The sequence below is a fragment of the Toxotes jaculatrix genome, chromosome 4 (genome assembly GCF_017976425.1).
Source record: "Toxotes jaculatrix isolate fToxJac2 chromosome 4, fToxJac2.pri, whole genome shotgun sequence".
Taxonomy (NCBI): domain Eukaryota; kingdom Metazoa; phylum Chordata; class Actinopteri; family Toxotidae; genus Toxotes; species Toxotes jaculatrix.
In genome coordinates, this window is record NC_054397.1 from 25044531 (window position 1) to 25067461 (window position 22931).

General features: G+C 41.6%; 1 protein-coding gene across 5 annotated transcripts in view; it reads left to right on the forward strand.

Annotated features, from left to right (window-relative positions):
• Positions 1–22931, forward strand: part of rptor (regulatory associated protein of MTOR, complex 1) — a 158578-nt gene that overhangs the window by 62817 nt on the left and 72830 nt on the right. For all 5 annotated transcript variants that reach the window (XM_041036578.1, XM_041036581.1, XM_041036580.1 and 2 more), the window contains exons 7-8: positions 5817–5992; positions 17732–17791. In XM_041036578.1, the coding sequence (XP_040892512.1) occupies positions 5817–5992; positions 17732–17791 (236 nt within the window). The remainder of the gene's footprint in view (positions 1–5816; positions 5993–17731; positions 17792–22931) is intronic.

Consider the following 22931-nt stretch of genomic DNA (forward strand, 5'->3'; position numbering starts at 1 on the left):
TTATTTAAGTGATATTCTAGTCAGACCTTCGCCTGAAGGCCTGGGAGTAAAGCTTGTGAAGTGACTGTGGTCATGAGAAGTTGAAATTTGCTGTGTTGCTGTGGCAAGAATGGAGAAGTACTCGATCAGTCTTTTTTGGAGACAGTATTTTAAGTTTGTTCGTGGCAGGGCACACCATGTACTCCAAAGGCATCGCCTGCATCGTTACACAGAAAGTATTTATTTAAAGGTGAGCGCTTCAGGGCTTCACCACAGTGCTTCAGTAGGGAAGTAATCGGAGGAAGTCCCCCCAGTTAAATGCAGGGGAAGTTGCATAACGTCCATAAGCCATTTCAGTTTTCCACCTGAGTGCTTGCCCTTCTCACCCACTCACACAGGAAGTGTATAATGGGAGGGGTACTGGAAGGCCAAGAGAGAGGCGATGACTTCCAGGGACTTTTTAAATCATGCAGGAGATGATCCACGCAGGGAGTCCCCCTCCTCAAGCACTCCTCCACCCGAATCCCCCTGTCGCCACACACTGTGTGCATGCACGTGGGTGGTCCCAAGTGGAATCATGCAACGGCAACACGCACAGTTAGTCAGCCATTTTTAAATACACACCATTGACACACGCGCAGTGCACACACGTTTCACATAGCAGGACAGGCCTGATCTCACTAGGGACTTATTATTTGGAGACGCAGATGAAGACAAGAGCATGAAGGAGAAGATATGAGAGGAGGAGGAGGAGGAGGTGTTTTATCACTCCTCCACAGCACCATATCAGCCTCCTCCTGCAGTCCATTCAGTCAGTCAGTGTGCATGTGTGTGTGTCTGCTCTGAGGGCTCTATAGGGCCACCTGCTTCCTTTTAAATTTCTCATCACTTCCTGCATGCACTCAGCAAACATGGTCACTGCATTAGCTGTGGGGCGGAAAGAGGTGTGTGTGTGTGTGTGTGTGTGTGTGTGTGTGTGTGTGCATATATGTGTGTGTACCTGACTTTCAAAGATAATCTCTGCAGCACTCACAGCTAGGGCACACTGGACTGTGAGAACTTGTGCGTGTGTGTGTTGCAGGTTAGGTGTTTGTGTTGCCGGGATGGCCACATTAAGCCTCCACCGGCTCCTTCTACCATTTTAATGAATAATTAATGTGTGGCTGTAAAATGTATTGCTCAACAATAGTTGCATTTTGGTAGCAGTGTGTGCACGTGTGTGAGACTGAGCTCTTCTGCTGTGATTACATGTTACATCTGAAATCCCCCCTCCCCTGTAGGATTAGTCTCATAAATTAGTGTCATTTAAAAAAAAAAGAAAAGAAAAAAAAAGAAATTCTCAGCAAATAAATTGCACCCTGATATCCCCAGTGGAAAAGAGAGAGAAAAGAAAGCTGTCTTGGTGATTTTCATGATAATTTGCGAGATTACAATATGCTAATGTGATAATTACAGTGGATGCTTGGCATTAATCAGCTTCTGCTGGCAATGTTGTCGTATTTACCGTTAGGATTACTGCGGCACTCTTTCTCCAAATTTCTTTCAGGAGACAACGTTGTTCTTAAGGTTGACACCACGAGAGGCTTTAGAAACGCACGTTGCTTTGTTTGCGACGTCTGTCTCCGCGAGCGAGTCGACATTTTCCTCATTAGAGGCAGAGAAGAGGAATTATGTTACAAGGAGATTGGCACGGATCCATCCGCGCCGCAACCATCGGGCTCCCACTCACACCTGCAAGCCTTTCAAAGAGAAATTAAATATGCATGTTGATAGGAAAAAAGACACATGCACAGTTACACACGTTATCACCCCCCATTAATTAAGATTATTCTACTGTATTTTTATTATCATGATTTATTCATGTGTGTGCAGAGCCCCTTATAGAGCAGCACTGTAAATACATTATGTCTCACACAGAGATCTGAGCTTCAGCTGCGGCTGCTTTTTTTTCTCCACCACTTATTATAGAGTCAACTAATGAGTTATTGGACTAACAGAGAGCAGTAAGGGGTATGTAGAATATATAGGAGTAGGGAGGCATTACATAAACCTACAGTGCCTCATCACAAGCCTTTTTTCACAGTTTGATTAGCTTAACTGGAACCTGGATTGAGCATTTGAATCAGGTCATGGCACCTCACTTTTTGTTGCCTACAGTGAGGCCTGCTGTACAGTAGAAATTGTTTCTTGTGCTCCCTGGGCAGCCCGTGGATCATTTGTTGTATTTGTTTCCGTCTCATCCTCTAATTGCCTCAGCTCACCCTCTGGGCGCAGAAAGATGAGCACGTCCCCTCGGTTCTGGCCTCAGGTTGTGTGGGTTTACCCAAACTTGCGTCAGATGCTGAGAAACAGCGCACTGTGAGCTGGGAGGCCTGATAAGTACTTTACATTCAGTAGCTGTGGTGTATTACTGATGTATTCATGGTTGTTTGCATGTGAACATGTACAGTATGTCCTCATATTTTATATCTGTGCTGTACTTATATATTTGTGTGTATTCGTTTGTCAGTGTAGATTGATTTCCAGGGCTTTTAGCCTTGGCGTCAGACACTGTGAGGATTTCTCACATGCACACACACACACTCCTCCTGTTCAGCCTTCCAACCTGTCGCCCCAAAAGTGTTTGCAAACACAGAAAGAGTTTTAGCACTTGAAGCAACATTTTCCACTGCAGCTAACTGTTCAGAGTCTCTACAGCTCTTTGACAGGCTTTTCTAAATGAGTTTGGAAATTATATGTAAATGTTTATCAGAAAAATGTGGCAAGACGATATAAATCTGACTCTACTTGGTTAAATGGGACCAGCTAGTGATTATCAGTCTAGCCTGATCCTGGTGTTTGACCAGTTTGTGCAGTGAGTTTTTCCTCCACTCCTCTCAGATGGCTGTGACTGTGACCAAGCTCTTTCCCTCGACTTCTCCTAGCTTGTTAAAGTTACTATAAAGCAAACATATGATGTGGTCAATCAATAAATCATTTTCACTAGATGAGCTGCATCACGATGCATCTTGTCTTATGATGAGTTTAGTCTCTAGATAACACTGTTATCAGATGCCTCATTAAATATATGGCTTTGCTGTGTAGTGGCACTGCTCCTTCTTCCTGATGCTTCATGTTTTATTAAAAGGTCATCATTTTTCCAGCTAGTGAAGACTTGATTCAGGTGAGCTAACTTAAGCCCTGACAGTAAAATAGTTTGATGTGTATTTGGACTCCCACTCCAGATGAATACCAAGCGATGTTGTTAGTTCTCACTGTAACTTTCGAAACAGACATCTTCCTCTTTTCTCTTGAACATTTGATGTTACCAAATTTTCGTGTGCTTTACACATAATTTTGTTCAATACTATTATCAATCTGTTTGTGTGCATGTGTGTTTATATATTCCCAAACACTGGACATTCACTCCAGAAATCTTTGTTTCTGAACTTTGTTTCAGCTCTAGTTCCTTAACTCCCTCAGGTGTGACTGGCTTAGATTTCCTTTACCTTCACTTTTTTTTTCTTTGTAAATCAGAGGCTGTGGAACAATCATGATGTTATGTTGTAGAGTCATTTGCGTCTTTTGTCCTTGGGCAGTTTGTGGAGTTTTGCCGGTGAAACGATCCTGAAAAAAGAGCCAGAGTCTAGACTGTAATCTGACATGTCATCAGCAGACACTCTCCACAGCTCCTGACACCAGCAATGACTTTGTTCCCTGATCGAGGTCGTTTTCAGGTGCATAACTGTTGATGCTGTCATAAACCAAAATTATTTGGCTGGGAAGATAAAAAAAACTTTCCATGAAGTCAATTTAAAATATTTCAGATGATGAGCAGCGTGATGTGGTCTTTGTTTGAACAATAGATGCTTGAGTTTTGCAGAAAAGAGGCAATAATAATTATTTCAACAATAATAATTGTAATAATAATAACTAAATCTCCTTCCCCAATTTCTTACTAAACTTAGGCAGAGCTGCATAATGAAAGAAACCATAGCAGTCAGAGATGATAAAGAGAAGTCTTGGATTGCTGCCTCCATTGAGACCCACAGCTCATTAAAGTCTATTTAGCAAAAGACAGAAACCATACTGAACTCCCTGCAAACAAATCAACAGAACAACAGCACAATGAGCACATAAATAGTCAAGAGCTCCAAATATAATTAAAGTTTTACATCATATGAAAGCCTCCTACATTTTTCACCTTTGCAAGTATTGACTGAGCCATCCCAGAGTGCTGAAATACCACACTCATTCTGTTCTTAGAATAGACAAGAGGATTGTTTACCACCAAAGACCACCTACTAAGGGGGGTACCAAGAGGAAAATTTACTCAGTGGGATCAATAAACCATCACATTATCATTATGTTCTCAAAATGTCTCAGGCAGTTCTTCAGTTGTAATGTTTTGCCTGGAAGCACAAGGTGGCAAACCTGGAAAAAGCACTCATATGTTTTGTAATGCAGTCAAATTTCCCTCCTCTTTGTATGCAACGGAGGGAAAACAACACAGAAAAAGGACTTTAATGGCTCGTCTCATGCTGTCCATAACCAGGCAGAAAGATGAACTCAGAGTTTGTTTGGGTTTTTAGTGAGATTCTTTTTTTTCTCCAGCTCCGTGTTTCAGTTTTAATGTGGTAAACACAAAACAGTGGCTTATGAAGATTATAAACAGAGCTCCATGATGGACAAGTTTCAGCTAATATTAAATACATTTAAATGAGAATTAGCTCGCTCTGGGAAAAATGGATGAGTTTCTGCTCTCAGTGAAGTCTGTTGCTGAAAGGCGACGAGTGATTAAACGAAATGAACTGTAGATTTTTCTTTTTAGAAAAGCTTTTTTTTGGGGAGGGGGGGGGGGGGGGGGGGGTGCAGTGAGAAGACGCCAGATCTGCTGAACACAAACAGCTTGCAACAATAATGACAACAGTTAGAACAGGCTTGTGTAGGTGGTGACGGGGTGCTAAAGCCTTCACCTGTTTCCTCTGCTGGACATTTGAACAAACTCACACTTGGACTTCAGATTAGTTTTCTACTTGTTTTTACTTTAAGTATCGAGATATCGAAGATTTCATCTTTTTTTTTCCTCAGTCATGTTATCTCCTCTCCAACCTGTCTTTATTCTCTGTGTACTTTCACCACCTTTCTTCACTGCATATCTTTCTATATCAGTCTGGTGCTGCTGCTCTCTAGTCTGTCTCTGACCTTTCATTTCGTGTCTTATCTGGTCTCCATCTCAAGTTCATCATCCTGTCTGCCTCTGTTGTCCTCTCACCTTTGCTTCTGTTGCTGTATCTAAACTTTAACTCCTTCCACTACTGACACAATACCAGGTTCTACCAGTGCAAACTATAAAAATCACAGAGTAATCAGCACCTTCAAAGTGAAACTCTGGCAGCAGCTGTGCTCAAGCTAATTTTCAATAAACGTGTCAACGAATGGGGCCGTCACAAAGGGATGCTCTCTGTGTCTGTGTCCTCTGTGTCCTCTGAGTGACATAAACACAAGCCACAAATAAGCTGCAGCTGTTTAAAGTCAAGATGTCTCTCACCCAGCTTCCTGTTTGTCTCTGTCCCTCTGTCATTCATTTCCCCAGACAGGCTGTGGAACAGTTAAATAATTCAGTGTTTTGGGTCTGAAACCCAGATTCCTTCTGATCTCACTTCCTGCCTCTTGTATTGCTTAAAATCATCTCCTGATTGGACGTTTGCAAGCAGCCTGTTCTTTCTGACAGGCAGAACAGAGCACTGCGGTCACATGACAAGTTCTATTTGTGTTTATATATTTCTGGATGTGGCTCAGGTGGCCATTGCAGCCAAACGAATGAAAACAAACACCACCATGTTGTGTCTGTTCAGGTGGCAGCCATCAATCCCAGCCACCCACTGGCCCAGATGCCCCTGCCACCCTCCATGAAGAACTGCATCCAGCTGGCAGCCTGCGAGGCCAGCGAGCTGCTGCCCATGAACCCCGACCTCCCCGCTGACCTCTTCACTTCCTGCCTCACCACACCCATCAAGATTGCTCTCCGATGGTAAAGTCTCTTTCTCTCACTTTATTTCCCTTCTCTCTGCCACAGCTTCTTACTGCACATTAAATGTCTGAAACATGGAGGAACTCCTAGATGTATGTTCCACCCTAAATTCACACCGAGGTAATGGGGTAGTTGGGATTTTTGTCACCTAGCTGTTAACACTTACACAGTATTTTCCATTAATGAACCCAAGCAGACTTTAAACAGCAGGAGAAGGAACTTTAGATTGATACACAGGAGCTGTAGGGTTATGGTTTCTCTCAGGAGGTAAGAAAAAGTAGGAATTTTCTGCTTTGGAAGAATTTGAATAACTTTTCTGCTCCTGATCTGTTCAGTCTCCCTTTGGCTTTGAATGTCTTTTCATCAGAAATCAGCACAAACATTCTGCAAAGGCATGTTTCAAGGTTGTTATCATTAATGTGAGGTTTTAATTAAAATGGTTTTAATACTTTGAGTGTATTTTAGGATTGTGTATTAATTCTCTGCTCGATGATCCTTTATTTCTCTGTAATAATCATATAAAGGAACAGAAGACTGTGTGTCAGTCTTTCATTTGTAAAGCCTGTTAGCAGCAGGTTGGATCACTGCCTGGACACTCTGAGGACACAATGATGTGTCCTGAGCAGAGAGCAAACATTTGTCTGAGCTCTGTCCCTGCTCAGTATTCAGCTATGATGAGACATGTAAACCGACATCATGCACAGCGATGCAGGGATGATGATCCCCGCAGAGCACGCTTCAGTAAAAAAGGTGAAATATATTCAGGCAAAATGAGTTCATTTGGGAGACTTGGCTGATACAGTGGCCTGATGTAAATGCACCGTGATGCATCATTCAGAGGACTGTACTGACGGAGCTTCAAGCCAGACAGCAGGAGCACACCAGTTGCGTCAGCGAGTCAGCTGCGTGTGAGGCACACTGAGCCTTTTTTGTTTTTTTGCTTGTGGGGGCTTGCACACCCAGGCAAAGGTGATTGCATCACCTCCGATCCCATGTCAACACAAAACACAGAACACGTACATACATATGTCATTCGTATTCTACCTGTAACACCATATCTGTGTGTGGGATGTTATTTCTGGTTTTTTCTCTTTCTGTCAGGTACATGCACCTGTGCAGACTCTCACTCACTTTTAATGTTCACCTCACAGCACTGTTTTGTGTTTGCTTGCTCCAAACAGCCAGTGTACCAACGGAGCACAGGCAACGAATGCACAGCACATGTTTGTGGGAGTGTGTCTGTACACGGTCTGTGTTCAGTTCAGCTTCTGGCTGATCTCCAGAACTCTGTATAGTCTCCCCCCCCTGGTCACACCACTATGGTGTTTGATAGCTCACTTTTACTGGACCACCTGAATAGAACAAAGTCATCATTAATGTTACCTGTTTAAATCCTACTATGACTAAGCAAAATGCTTGCTTGCTGTAAATAAGGCTGAGTAAAAGCAAGGACTTCAAATGTGAGAAAGGCTCCACCAACACAGTGGTCACTGACTGGGTTTAAAGAGATGTCCTGTTATGTAATATGCAGGTGAGCACCTCATCCTCCATGCTCTACACTACCTGCACAGAAACAGTCTCAGTCTGCGATGTACCACGTCCCTTTGGTGCCATAAATCATTACTTACCTGCACCGTTTTTTTTTTTTTTTTGCATTTTAATGACTGAATTCACTTTGCACACATTATAACTTACAGAAGTGATTTAACAAATTTTCAGCAAAAATTTGAAAGAGGTGGATAACTTTTTTTTTAAAGTGTGTAAGTGAGAATGACAGGTAGCCTTCAGGAGGTGTCCTACAGCTAGCAGCAGAATGTTTCTTCTCTGCCATAAATGTTGAAGAGTTTCGTTTGTCTTGCTCCGCTCTAAATCCACATCCCGTCATGACCTTCAGCATAATGAGGTCTCAGTGTTATGCCATTAATATTGATATTCCTTACCAACATCCCTTTTCTGAGAACAAGTTGCTAAAAGCCTGCTGGATAATATTGACTGAACTATTCCTTAATGCCCTCTGAATCCAGAAAAGGATGTTGTGGCTTGCAGGGGAAAGTTGTGACTGATCCTTCCTATTAAAGACTCAGTAAGGTCAACCATCAGTGGTTTGTATTAATGAATTTACCTTGTTGGTTGGTAATGAACCGGGGGAAATTTATTCATGTACTATATATGCATTATATATGACATTTTCTCATTTAGCTCAGTTGAGTTTGATAAGCTCATTTAGCATAAACGTTACCAGAACACCAAAGCTTCAAATGAGAAAATTACTAGCTTATTATTAATTCATTAATTTATTCAGTCAACTTTTATTTACACTTGGAAAGAAAGAAATCTTATGATGAATAAATAGAGTCCTCAGAAAAAGCAAAAGTTATTAATACTTATTCATTTGTGGTGTTCAGTTTCCCTCTGAAAATTTCTATTAAAGTTTAAAGCCTAAGAAAGAAAGAAGGAATAACACATTCTTCCTCTTAAAAATAAGAAGTTGAATTAAGCAATAAAATAGACCATTACTCAGTTCAGTACACTCAGGGGTTTTGCTGTTGCAGCCCTGTTTGGTCTGGTATGACCAGTAGCTTATGGTGACTAATGGTAGCAAACTTTGGATAATTGTTGCTGTGTAAGTGACACTACTGAGTCAGTTTTCTGACTTTATGATTCTTCTCTTCTTGTGCTACTGTTACACTACGTTTTAGAATTAAACTTCTCCCATTATTATCACTTGTGGCCACAGTGACTGGTGTTAAGCAAAAGTGAGGCTCGCTTTAAACTCAAGGCCATGTACGAGGAGCCACTATGTGCTGCTGGGGGGAACTTTACTAATTCCAGACATGTTGTACAGCTGCTGTTCAGTGTCCTTCTGCGAGGTTTGGTAGAGAATAACAATTTGATTGAGAATAGTCCCAATGCTCGAAAGCGTCCCTACCAGACTAAACATGCCAGCTGTGGCCTGCATCTCCAACCCGCTCCCCGGCTCGCACTGAGACATGAAACTCTTCACAAGTCTCCAAAAATGATGCAGCTCCCTCTCACCACTTCTTACCACCTCCTAGTCTTCCTGCAGACAGTTGCTGTCTCTCCCATTCACTTATTATTTTCTAAATAAAGACATGCCGAGCTGTCTGCTCCTTTATTTCACACAGCCCCAGAGTGAGAAACGGGGAGAAAATGAGGAAGGGATGGGGTGGAGTTTGGCAGGGTTAGAGTGGGCGGATGAAGGGATTCACTGATGTGCTGGCTTACCTTGGCTTTAAAACTTTAATGAGATGCATTGAGGGATGGATGATGGGGTTTACAGAGAGAGAGAGAGAGGGAGAGCAAGCCAGAGAGAGAAAGAAATGGGGAGTGCCAAGCAGAATGAGTGCATGTGTACCTTTCATTGCTCAGCTGAGCAGAAAATCATTACTGATGGAGCGCCATCTTCAAGGGATTTCCCCACTGCTGCCATGGATGGGGAGGGGATGGCGGAGCTGAGCATCTGAAAATAGAGACCAGGAAATGGGATGACATCAGGGGAACAGAGAGAAAGAAACGACAGATGAAGGAATAAAAGCTCAGTCAAATTTTAGCCCGAGTTAAAGTTGGGACTCTAGTGAAGGCAGCGGCAGTTGGATCGGTCAGCTGGTTTGACCGCTTACATCCAGAGTGAACTATCTCAACCCTAAGGACATTAGTGATCCCTTAAGTGAATTTTGAGTTTGTTACAATCATTACAGATATGATAGTTAAGTTTTTCCCATGTTTAAACAGTAGTTGGAAATTCAAATGGAAAGTGACGGTCCTATTTGAGCTGCCAGTCATGATATTTGTGGTTCTCAGATAGTGTATCATAATAACTTTGGAGATCCCCACCTTTTACTTTAGCGTTACCAACAGGTTGGCGCCTTTGGGCCCATTCCTACTTGTCTTTGTGATTAGTTGTGATTAGCATATGTTACAAGGTGTATACCATGGTAACATTACCCACTGAACATCAGCACGTTGTCTTTGCCAGTTTAAAGTGTAAGCATACTTGCATTAGCATTTAAATCAAAGCGCCACCGAGTGCAGCCTCCTTCATGGTTGTGAACACCTGTTAAAGACCCAAATTTGGCCACTCATGAAGAATAGAAAGATTATCTTGGAGAAACTTATCTGGGAGACGTGAGGGTTCATCACCTCTGTAATTCAGCCCTTTAGGGAAGAAGCAGGCAGCAGCAGGAATGAATCTCTGTGGAATGCAAAGCAGGCTGAGCCAACTCCTCAGCAAGTGCCTGCCTCCGTCTCTTCAATATTGCACCAGCACCACCAGCTCAACGCGCGCTAACCCTGCCCCTGGGGTGCCGTGTTTTCCTGCATATATGTGAATAATCATGCATGTACTTATACACGGGCAAGTGAATGCATGCTGTTAATGCTGATGATGATATGTACATGCAAGTCTTTCAGCCCTGATGCTCAGCTGTGACAGGTACGACGGTGAGCTCAAGTAGCATCTCATTATCTTCATGTATGTGCTGTAAACAATATGTGCAACTCCAAGAGCAGGAAGACAGATGAGATTTGAATGGAGATGCTGCAGCTGGGGCTCACATGACCATATCTTGGTCATGCACACACAAACATACACACTTTGTCCTCACGTTTCCAGCTTCTATAGGTGGAATGAGGAAAATTAAGCACTCACAATTGGTATTTATAGCCTTTACACACACCCACACTCACACCACTCTGTTCTTTCTCTGGAGCCTTGGCTTTAATGACCGAAATGTAAATTCCGTGTAAAAATGTTGACACACCCATCTTGTTTCTCGATGTAAGGTGAACCATAGGGGAAGCTGTTACATAACAGTGTATATGCCTTAGCCGAGTAGTTTTTGGATTCCTCAGTGTATTTGAAGAGAGCAGCAGGTTTACCTCAGAAAACCCCATCATGCATACAGTAAGTCTGAGAGCTCGGCTCTGTCCTCTTCCAGAGGTTTGACAGTTTACTGATGTCACATCGTGTTTTTTGATCACGTTTAAAAACGTCCCACAGTCTCATCAGGAGAAGCCTTGCACTGCTGCTTCCAGCTGCCAGAACAGTTTGTGCTCCTCATGGTGATCGAAGGTCAAATTATTCCCCTGCCATTAAATGTTCTTTAAATTATCAATAGCTTTTACAAAAAGTGATAAATGGCCACTGCAAGTTCAGAGATCCCACAAAAACATAACTGTGGTTAGTGCTACTGATGGCAGAGGACGGTCAGTTGGTTTTAGATGAACTGTCAGTTTATTTTTTTAACCCTTAGGTGCAAGGTGGCTCTTGTATTATTTTCCAGTTTGGTGTCTCTGTCTTGTAAAGGGTCAGTATTATTTATAAAGCTCAGAATCACGGGTTTGGCTCAAGGGGCTTCAGATGTGTCAACATCTAAATGTTGGACAGTAGTCAGAATAGTGTTTATTCAGGATAGTAGTGCTTGATGAAGTAGTTGATGTCTCTCTTTATTGCTGAAAAACTCAGATTTCTTTGTTACATTGCCCAGCCTTAGTATAGGCAAATAATGAAGCCGCCATGTGTAGCATGCAGAGTGCGCTTTCCCTAACAGGAACTTGAAGGCCAGAGGGCATATATACAATGAACTTTGCGGGGTAAGTGGGGTATAATCGTGGGCTCAACGGCAAAGTTTTGCCCCAGGGTCTCTAACAGGTTAGTTTGACCATGTGATCTCTTGTAACATTCAATTTCTCTGTAAGATAACTCACTACAAGATCGTCTTTATTCATAGTTCTGTGCTTGAATTGAGAAAAGCTGAGTTCGAAAAGCAAAATCTTTATGCTTAAGCCTAATTACACAGAGTTAGAACTTTTAAGGCGTCTTTGATCCTCTATAGAATGAACAACAAAAGAACAAAGCATCCTCATCTGGTGTGCAACATAAAGTGTCTTACTAAGGGACCTCCCATGAGGCTCCAGGACAGTTTCAGTGCTCTTTGTAATAGAGTCTCACTGAACTCTACTGGAGGATGAAGACTGTTCTATCAAAAAGATTTTAAATCATTTTTAATTATTTAATTTTTTATTATTATTTTTTTTTAAGAGCACAGAGCGTAAACATTTTTTATAGGGATTCCTTCATTTGATTCTAACAGAACTGTGGAGATTCAGCAGGCAGGACAATTTACTGTGAAGTGGAGACAATTTCTAAATTACATTTGGGTTTTCTGTACTACAATTTTGTGTTTTTATATTGAATGTCAGGCTTAGAGCGATGATTCAGGAAATGTGCTTCTATCCCTGTATAAAAAAAAAAAAAAAAAAAAAATCACCCGGGCCGCTGTCATAAGTCTCAACAGTTGTTTTATTATTCACTGTCAGAGCCGCTCCAGGATTCAGCTCTGGGTGATATCATAACTACAGCCTGTCTCTGGGCTGTTCAATTAAAAATGTAGCAGCGTGGTGGTGAAGGAAAGAACATATGTGAATTCTTTAGGGTGGATCTCCATTTTAACTCTATTTTGCTGGAGGCAAGGTCAACATCCCTGTATGTTCAGGAAATTTCTTTTAATTAGCATAATGTGTCCAGTGTACCACTAGAACTACAGTGTGATGTTAATTTGAAATGAAAGGAGTAATGAAGCATGATCCTGTGCTGATCAGGCAGGACCCTCTCCGTCTTCACATTTGTCTTATTAATGATCAAAAAGAGCACATTCATCATAATGTATCATCATTTGAAATGTTGCTTTGAAACAAGAGTAGTTGTACCGGAGCTTCGGAGCCCACTGCCACTTAATGAGCAGCTCGTTATGAGCTTGTGTAACATTGAGAAATCTGGTAATAGGTGGCTGAAATGCAAATATTCTTTTCTTCCCACAGTCTTTTTTTTTTTTTTAACATATATTCTAATATAAAACAGGTTTTATCTAGCTTTGAAGATTTTTATCCTTTTCCAATATTGTATTTCCAGGACCCTGAATCTCAGGCAACATTTGTAATGTGAGCAATTGTAATGGATTCCAGTTGCGACTCAGAATCGTGGCAGATAAAACGTTTCAAACATCCTAGAAATTTCCCAAACCCTTCCTGCAGGATAATCCACTTCTGTTCATATGTTCCAAACAATCATGACTTTGCCAAATAGCCACTAAATCCTCAACTTCTGGTGCCTCATCAGAGCTGAGAGGAGGCGGCTGAGCAACGCTGAAGAACAGTGGAAAAGTGGATTATGCTGCAGGACCTGTTTAAAATGCTTCTGCAGTTGGTTTTATATGTTTTAACAGCATTTTTTTTTTTCAGTTTTTAGAAAAATTAGAGAACAATAAGAGTCAGGACTCCTCTGTTTCTCAAAATATGCATATATTTTATAAATACATGGAATTTCTCATCACTAGTACGATGGTTTTGTACAATGTACAGTAGACAGTGTGATATATCTCATAAATATTATAGGTCAGTGACAGAGCAGATTAGATTTGAGATCACCCAGCAGCCCTTCCAGCACATGACTGATAGAGACGGTGACTTGGGACAGGAAGGCTGATTGAAGGAGTAATGAGCTGTAGATTCGGCCCTGCGGGGACTACAGGAGACGCTCTGCTCCTCCCGCTCCTCCCACCCTGGGAGCAGTATAGTAGTTTCCTCACCCAAGATCCACTTCATTTCCCTCCTCAAAGTTTAATATGTAAAAGCCCACTCCTATCCTCTCCTTTCAGCAAACACACACACACATTCTCTCTCTTTTCTCCACCAATCCAATTAAAGTTTGGTCACCTTGCTCTCTGTTCATAATAATCCCTCAATTTCCCTCAACTTCATCTCCGGCCTCCAGCCTTTCTGTACTTCTGTCAACTTATCTGTGTTTTCTTCATCGCAGGGACATTCAGTTGAACTAGCCATAAGCTGCTGCTGCTGCTGCATCCAAAAGTTCAGCAACCTCTCAGAGTATAGCAGAAAAAGTGCACTTTAAAAATAGTTAGTGGTGAGTTTTGCCATATTTTGTGCATATATGCTTCACCTCACTTACACCATCCTTTTTCTTGGAATCTTTCATCAGCTCTGTGCTGGTTTTTAATATCAGTTCTTCTTGTTTTTTCGTGTCTTTTACCCCAAGATATGACTCCTTCCACACATTCTAGCTCTCTCCCAGAGACTCCTTGAGAAAGGTTGACTGTAACTAATGACACTATCTGCCTCAGTTGTACTTTGTGCTAATTTACAAATGTTAGCATGCTAATATGCAATTAACTGCAATGGTGAAAACATTATTGTTAAACTTTGCATGTTAACATACAAAGTTCAAAGCACCGCTGTGTCTAAGTACAGCTTTACGGAGCCCCTAGCTTGGCTGTAGACTTGCTTGCTCCATCTTTGTCACATCATGCGCCATATTTACTGTCCAGGATTTTATTTCAATGTCCAAATTCTGAGTGGGAAATGTATGCACCACGCTGTGCCCTCAAATATTCCTACAATGGAAAGTAGTTCTAACAATCCCACGATGAAGTCATGCAACATTTTCATTTAATTTTCCTGCCAAATAACGATGAGTCAGATGTATCTGAAATGACACTTTACCGCTCAGCAACAGCAAACAGTGTCTGTGATACACTGTCAGGTTGTGGTCCATGTGAGATCAGGGGAGTGATTTCAGACACAGAGGTAGTCTTGTTAAAGAGCCAAATGTGGCCGTTGTGAAGAACAGAAAAATGATTTAAGAGGAAACTGTAGAATTACTACCAGGCAGATCTGAGGGTAATTCCACTCTTTAGGGAAGAAGCAGGCAGCAGCGATGAATCTCTGTGGAATTCAGAGCAGGCTGAACCAACTCCTTGGCAAGTATGTGTGCTGCCATCTTTTCAGTATCACCACCAGCTCTGCTCGTGCTAACACTGCCACTGGGGCCGTTGTGGTTTCCTCCATGTTGTTTCCTTCATGTTTCTGATTAAAGTCTAAAGCGAGCTGCCCTCATCACCTCTGGCTGACGGATGCTTTTTAGAATTATTTTCCAAGCTTGTCCTGATTGAGATGGGTTATTGTTTATGTTTGACTGTGACCTACTTTGAGTCTTTTGCATTTAAACTATCCTTGATGTGATGTTTTTCTTTTGAATGGTGCTGGTGTGAATGCGACTCTAATTAGCAGATACTAGATTTAATGCGTCATCCAGGCTGAACTGCCTTCAGCAGGTACCTAACAAAGACCAGAGAGCTTTAGGTGACACCAGGGTGACAAGAGACCTGAAAAGATACAGTAGAAGCCTTGGTAAAAGCTCTCTCCACTGACCATTCAAACCATGAAGCCTCAGTGAGTGAGTGACGTACGATCTGGTCTAAACTTTTCTGTGCAGAGTAAAGATTATTTTTTTCTTTTAGGAACTTTTGTGTTCAATTGATTCAAAGATGCACACGTGCTGCCTTGTTCTACTATTGAACGTTTGAACCTCATTCTGACTGAGGCTGTGATTGGCAAAGACAACCGTGCATCATATCCCAACATCCATTCATTTTTTGGGGATTTTAATCGTTTGGGTGGGTCACTGCAGAGCAGAGCTGCTGGGCTGGACTGAAATTTGAATTGTCTTACTGTGTAAGGAAGTACAATCAAAAAGAGCTGCAGCTATTGTGCATAATTTTCATCAAAGCAGAAATGTAAAAGAAACTTACATTTCTTCTTTTTAGTTATTACAGTTTTGACAGAAAAAAATAAACACCAAAGGATACATATGCTGATCTCTTAGAAAAAAAAAAGAACGATAATTTCAGTTTGACTTTCATTATTTACTTATGGTCCCTATGTCTCACTGCTGAGCAGTAAACATATTCACTTGCTGTTGCAGATTCATAATTTTGGTTTAAGAAAAAGTAAACAAGCCAGAGGGAATCCACTTAGGGTTCGAACTCATATACTATGATTATAAGCACAAGCAGGATGCCTTTCCTCTGATCTGAGCACATGGTGAGAATGTTATAGTCTGTTTTTGATCATTTGAGAGCACAAACACAGCTTTTTTTTTCTCAGGCAGGTTGTGGATCAAACCTACTATAGATACTGGAGTGACCAAATGCCGCCAAATACTCTGAGTTCCTCTCCATCTTTTTCCTTTCTTATCTCTCCTTTCTCCCATCTTACACGCCTGAGGGATCATACGATATCTCTGCACAGGGGTTAGGTGGAAACATATTCTCCCTGATGCAACCTCCTGCTATGTCTGTGCTCTGTTTACTTTGGCCTGCCTGTCTGTTTCTGCCAGACTCTGTTTTTAGATGATCATCTCTGTTTATTTCTGGGGATTCACCGTTTCTCTCATGCAGCAAACACAGACAAAAACATAAACAAAATATTTAATCTGTTCTTCAATTGAAATTCAGAAGTGGACGTAGAACAATCTGGGATTGTGTTGTGTTGGGGGGAGCAATGACATACCTGTGTTCGTGACAAACAGGAAAGCTCAGGCACATACCAACACAGATTTTGTGCATCGCGGATTGCTTTCAGTAAGTTGCTGATCATTAAGACTTTAGCACAAGTTGTCCTGGTTGCATCCTTCCTCGTCTTTGTTGCATGAGTGTCAGGCACACTCAGTGCCCGTGCTGTTCTTTAAAGAGACAGTAAGTCACACTGCTGCCATGAGGGATCTCATTATTCTCCACAAGCACCTTTGAACCTTTGAATTCAAGTGCCATAGCTTACGTCACGGTCATGGTGGTTCAATTGTCAGACACAAATTCCCAATCCATGCATGACTTCTGTCATTTTGGAATTTAAATCTGCTCCCAGGCATGAAGGCGGCTGGAAGCTTTGGTGGAAGAAATGGAATCACTAATAATCAATAACCAATCGTAAATGATGGCTTGAATTTTTAGGCTGGGAAAAAGTTTAAAGAGAGTAACAGAGAGTAACTTTGACCATGTCATTTATTTCTTACACTATAAATGTGTGAGAGACCAGTTTGATTAAATCAGTTTATATTTTTACACCAGCTTGATTTAATTGTTTAATTGTCATATATAGGTTTCACTGTCAAAACTTAAAATCATGATTAAAAGTCTTGTAACAGAAAAATTCCAAATGATGCTTCACTAGATTCATCACTTTCACTATTTTCAAACCGTGTGTATTACATTTTTATTTTTACTCCCAGCACATATTCCCCCAGAAACACCAACACTGAAAGGAGAGAGAACATCAAACTTCCACATGTACCAGGTGGCCATGACTCCAAATGAATGCTAATGCTGCCTCATGTCTGCTGGATGTGTAAACTGTTTGCTTTAGTCTTTCTTCCTTTAGTTTTCCCCTGCTGTTGATGTGTGACTGATGTTTGCACTCATGCTCACACACACACACACACACACATTCACACATACACACACACCTGTTCTCATCCAGGTGTGTGATGACTCGCTGTGAGCTCAGCGCTCAGAGCTGTGCGTCTGTCGAGGCTGTGAGTGCCGACCTGCTGTGACTTACAGCTGGCCCGACCTGTCAGAGCAAACCACGCACACTAAACAATAACAGCCATGCCAGACGCTCCAGAAAGATGACTCTGTTTGTCCCCTCCCCTTTGACTGCTATCGAAGTGCTCAGTGGCTGTAATCTTTCAGGCGCTTATTTTTCATTCGAGTGTTTTATCCGTTGATTGTGTCGCTCGTTGGTCATAAAATTTGTACCGTACAGGCCAAACGTCTTTATTGCGTTGCCTAGTCTGTGAGCACACCTTGTTTTCCTTCTAACCTTTATCTCCAACTTTTCCCTGTCTGTTTTTCTTTTTTTTAGGTTTTGTATGCAGAAGAGTGCCAAGTTGGTGCCAGGGGTGACGTTAGACCTCATTGAGAAGTAAGTGGCACTCCACAGCCATCCTGAAAAAAAAAAAAAAAAACATCTCTCTGTCGCAGCTCTCTGCTTCTTCCTGTCTCTCTCTCTCTCTCAGGAGAGCACAGTCTAGAGAGATCATTATCTTGTTTTCCTCACGTCTGTCTCTCTCTGTCTGTCTTCCTGTCTGTCTCTTTTGCTCTCTCCTTATTGTCAGCCCTCTCTGTGTTGTTTTCCATCCTGCAGGTATAATTCTCTGCCTTTGTTTCCCCTTACAGCCAAAGCGGCAGTAGTTTGGCAGATTTAAAGCTCCACTTTTCTACAATAAACCTCCAGGTGCCAAGTGTCTGAGCGCAGAACATCTCTTGCTCTCAGGCACACACTCTCAGATTGATATTAGTGCTCAATATGGATGTCATATCCAGAGTTTTAGTAGTTTCACAGAACAATCAGCGGTGCCCCCCCCCCAACATGTGTGGGAGAGAGTAAAATGACACTCATAAGCTGGTGGAGGAGACATGGTTTTAGATGTAGTAAGTAATTTAAAAGCAGACTGTTACATCCCAACACAAAAAAAAAACATCTTGTAGGAAAGCTCCTTGAGGTGCTGAAGTTGTAGAGTGTCTCAGCAGTCTTCTAATGACGTTTGTTGCTTCATGCAGTTTGTTTTCTAAAAGTGAATAATCGTTTTCTTCACATGCCTAAACTGTGATTTCAGCCTGTCGCAGACAGCCACACACAGGAGAAGTGCATGGACACACAACACCAACACACACACACACAGACAGGTAGACGGTGCCTGCACATCTGTAACTTGACTTTAATTAGTTTTTGGCTGAGGGACTGTGCAGAGACATAGACACCTGTGTGTCCTGGAGAGAGAGAGTGTGTGTGTCTGTCTGTGTGTGTGTTTGTTTATGGTGCTTCAGACTCCAACTAGCAGCAGTTGTCCCACGATGACGCACTTTCTTTCCTGTCCAAATTTAATGTTTTTATGTGCTTTACTTTGGAGAGAATACATCTAACCCTTCACTATTTACCAAAACAGTGGGGCCAGGGCGGTTTTTGAAAAGAGCTTATAATAAAAGTTTACCTTTATTTGAAATGCTCACAGTTTATGTCTATATATTTTATCTTGTTTTATTAAGGAAGCCCCCTGTTTTAATTTGCTGATGATGCTTGGTTTTGTTAAAGGACCAGTGTGTAGACTTTAGTGTCATCTAGCAGTGAGTACCCCTCCCCTCACCCCTCCCTTTCCGAGCATGTAGGAGAAACTACGGTGGCCTTTAGGTAATGCAGAAACACAAAAGGCCCTCTCTAGAGCCAGTGTTTGGGTTGTCCATTCCGGGGCTACTGTAGGCAAGTGCAACATGGTGGGCTCATGCGTAGAAATGAGGGGTTTATTCTGAGCTAATGAAAGCACATTGATTCCTAGCTTCAGGTGGTTATACACGAAGCACCCGAAATACTATGAATATCATTTTCATTTTCTGCCAATACAGCCTCCTAAATCTTACAAAGTTTACTTTAATGTAAACTGAACTTTTCCTCTTGTTGACCCATTGTCTTGATAAACTCGGGCTAATGTACTGTACATTTCACAGCACCGATTCCATCAGTGCCACAGCAGAGTTATTCCATACACACCACTCTGCTGCTCTGGGTTTCCTTTCAAACACAAGTATAGCAAACAGTTATTTCTAATCACTTCTACTTTTCAGTTTTTTCATTTGCTGGAAAGCTGCTGTCAATGAAACACCTACAGCGCAGATGTTTTACGGGCTCAGAGGACATGATTCCTCCTTTTCCTGATCTGCACTTAATTTGAAACATCTGTAGGAAGCGTTGAGTTTAATTGAGAGTAGTTTAACACTGAAAAAAACAGCAAAGCAGAAGTGATTGAAATTAATTAGTAATTGAATAGAGACTTTTAAGCAGCAGATTGGTGAACGTGACATGACTCTGTTTTGATTTAGTGCTGTGAAAATGTACATACACCACATTAGTCATCATCTCCCCTCACTGTTTTTTTTTTTTTTTTACCAGGCCTTTATCATGGACCATTGTTTATGTGTTCATGCTGGACACATCTATTCTTTAGCACATGGCTTTCTTTCGACACTTTACAGTTGTCTTGATTTTTCTTTCTATCTTTATCTGACTCATTCCTTCTTTATACATCTTTTTTAGTCAGATAATTTGTGGATAGTTTACATGTTCGCTGTCAGTTTGTTTCCCATGTTTCTACATAATTTTATCATGTTTTTCACTTACCTACATCTTATTTGTCACTGTTCTTCCTTCTTTTACGATTTAATTAACTTGCTAGCTGTTTTCCTTTCATCTTTCTATTTTTACACACCATTTCCCCTATTCCTTTTCCTGTTCTCTCCAGTGGATGAGTATTACGCAGGAAATGCCCTAGTACTGTACGTAAAGCTTCTGCCAAGTGACTCCCAAGGCAGGATGGGAAACCACTAGAGTGATGACGGACACCTTTGAAGAAATAAGCCCTTTTTCCATTTGTCTTTCACTTTTCCTACTTTCTGCCCTCTCAACCACACCAACATCAGTCGGTGGGTTTGACAGCACTGAAGCTCTCCATTCATGCTCAGGCTCTCATGTCCTCTTCATCCTTTATCACGCTCCTCACTGGAATAAAGAACGGGCTTCTGAGGAGAGGGGGGAAAGTAATTTATGACCCAACTGCTGTAAGGAGAGTTTTTGCACCCACAAACGCCACACCAGTTTACGTCAGAGACGGTGCCGGGGAAATGCATTTTCACCTGGTCTCATTCTTCTGTTATACATGTGTCTGAACACTGAAGAGAAACATCAAAGACGTGACTGTTTAACAATCGTTTCAGAGTCCGTCTACTGCCTCACCATGAATTTCAAAATGGTTTCTATCAAAGGCAAACAAACTGTGATCCGAATACAAAGCTACAGTCACTAACCAATCATTTGTGGGGGCTTGAATGAAGTCAACTCTAAAGCATCACACTAAAGAAACACTCAATTCAACTATACTGTGGGTTTGATTCCTGTAATGTTCTTTCAATATGTACGGCCACGACGAGCAGAAACAAAAACAGTTCACTTTAAAGAAAAAATCCCTTCAATCTTCAGGGTGAACCAGTCACACACCGGCTGTTCAGCTAGGTTTTAAAAGATCCTGTGTGCTCTGCTCTTTGTGTTAGTTGTCTGCTTCAGAAATATACACACACATACTAATATCAAGTCAGTAAGGTTAAGAGACATAGTTCTCACAGCGGCAAAATGCTGACCTTTTCTGTATTAGTCCACATGCCCAGCTGAAATTGGGGTTGAGATGCTGTCAGTTCTAAACAAAAAAAAATAAACAGTAGTGATATATGAAATTCATGATATACATGACCTTGAATCGATGTGCAAGCACGGCAAGATTGAGGCTGGGACACCATGTGGGAAAAAATAGATTGTAAGATTAGAAATTTTTATAACTTCCATAGTTTAGAAATGAGAAATGTGTTAAAAAGATAAAATAAGAAAATTTAATTCACTAAAATGTAAAATTTAGGTGTTAAGAGTCTTATTAATGGCACAGAAACGTCTTTCCTCTTAGTCATGATGTTCCAGCAGCCCTGAATATGACTGGAGCTTTTTGTGTTTTATCAGTGGGGGGTTGGTGGGATCACTGGTGCCTGAGTTGCTGGTATGGTTTATATGTCCAGCATGTTGTTCAGATGTTGACTCAGCTGATGTCCCCCAGAGTTAAAAAATGGACAGTCTCAGAGCTCATAAAAGAAAAATGGCACTAAACTCATTTACCATTTTACCTCTCTGCTCTCTGATGCTGGGTCAGAAGTCCGACTAAGGTCAAGCGTCATAGTTGCTTTGTCAAAACAGAAAATATCACAAAAACAATAGTTTTTGTGACTAAAATGTTTTGTAATTATTCAAATGATTAACTTCTGACAACATTAAAGGAGCAACAAATAATATATTTTATGTAACAACCACATTTCAAATGTTGCTCATAGTCACAAGCACATGAAAAGATATCCACCTTTAACACCTTTAACCTTGTTTCCAGCTTTTTTCAGCGACAAAGCTCTGATAAATCCACTGTACATTACCTTCCCGACATTAAATGTCAGACAGACAATGTTAATGACTAGCTGTTGAACATAGTGTAGCACTTAGTGGCCAAAGATTTTGACATTTCGGCTTGGAGTTAAAGCAGACTGCAAACTGGACCAGACTGAAATCCATAAGCATCTCAGTATAACCAAAACTCTAGCTACTGTAGAGCAACTAGCACAGTAATTTGTCAGCTCACTTTGTGGAACAACACCACTAAGATCCCACCAGGTTACTTTTCTTTGGAGGCTTCAGCAGAGAGAGAGATGCAGGAAAGGTTGATATTGTTCAGGCTTTAAAATGAGTGTTGAGTCATTGGTCTCAGATCGTATTCTTTGTCTTCATTTTGCTGTGTCCTGATTATGCTCATGGACATGAGCATGAGCAAACAGCTCCTAGGCATTGCACTCACTGACCACTCATTGGGCTCATATTCACACCTTGAAAGGTCACGCGCATTTGGAGACCACGTGTCCAACTCTCATCGCGCTTGAAATATTACAGCATTCGTTGTAAAATGGATTCAACATAATGTCAGCTTTGAGTAGTTGTGTGCTGTTGATTTGTTTATTAGTTTGATCATTCCTCTTTTGCTGCTCCATCTGTGCACCCTTCTGTCTCTGCTTCCCACATGCATCCAACACACATTCTGGCTGAGTCCAATCACAATAGTCTTTTTAGATAAGACAGTCACGAGGCTGAGAGCATGTGGATTTTACCTGCTTGCGCTTCGCTCCATCTCTCTGAAGCACTCATCTCTCCCTGTTTCCCTCACACTCCATCGCACATACTGTCTCTTTCACACACACAAATTTCCCTTCACTTTCATCTCACATGGGGATGACACAAGTGTCGTGGGTTGATCCCTATTCACAGCCCCCCGCCCCCCACGGTGGGCAGGGCCAACCCGCCTCCACAGTGTCTGACACTGACCAAAACCCAGCTGTGCTCCACTCATCAGTTGGTCTCTGGAGTTAGACTCTATTCTCACTGAAAGAATCCTGTAACTGTAAAGGCACCTCAGCATTTATACTACAGAAGA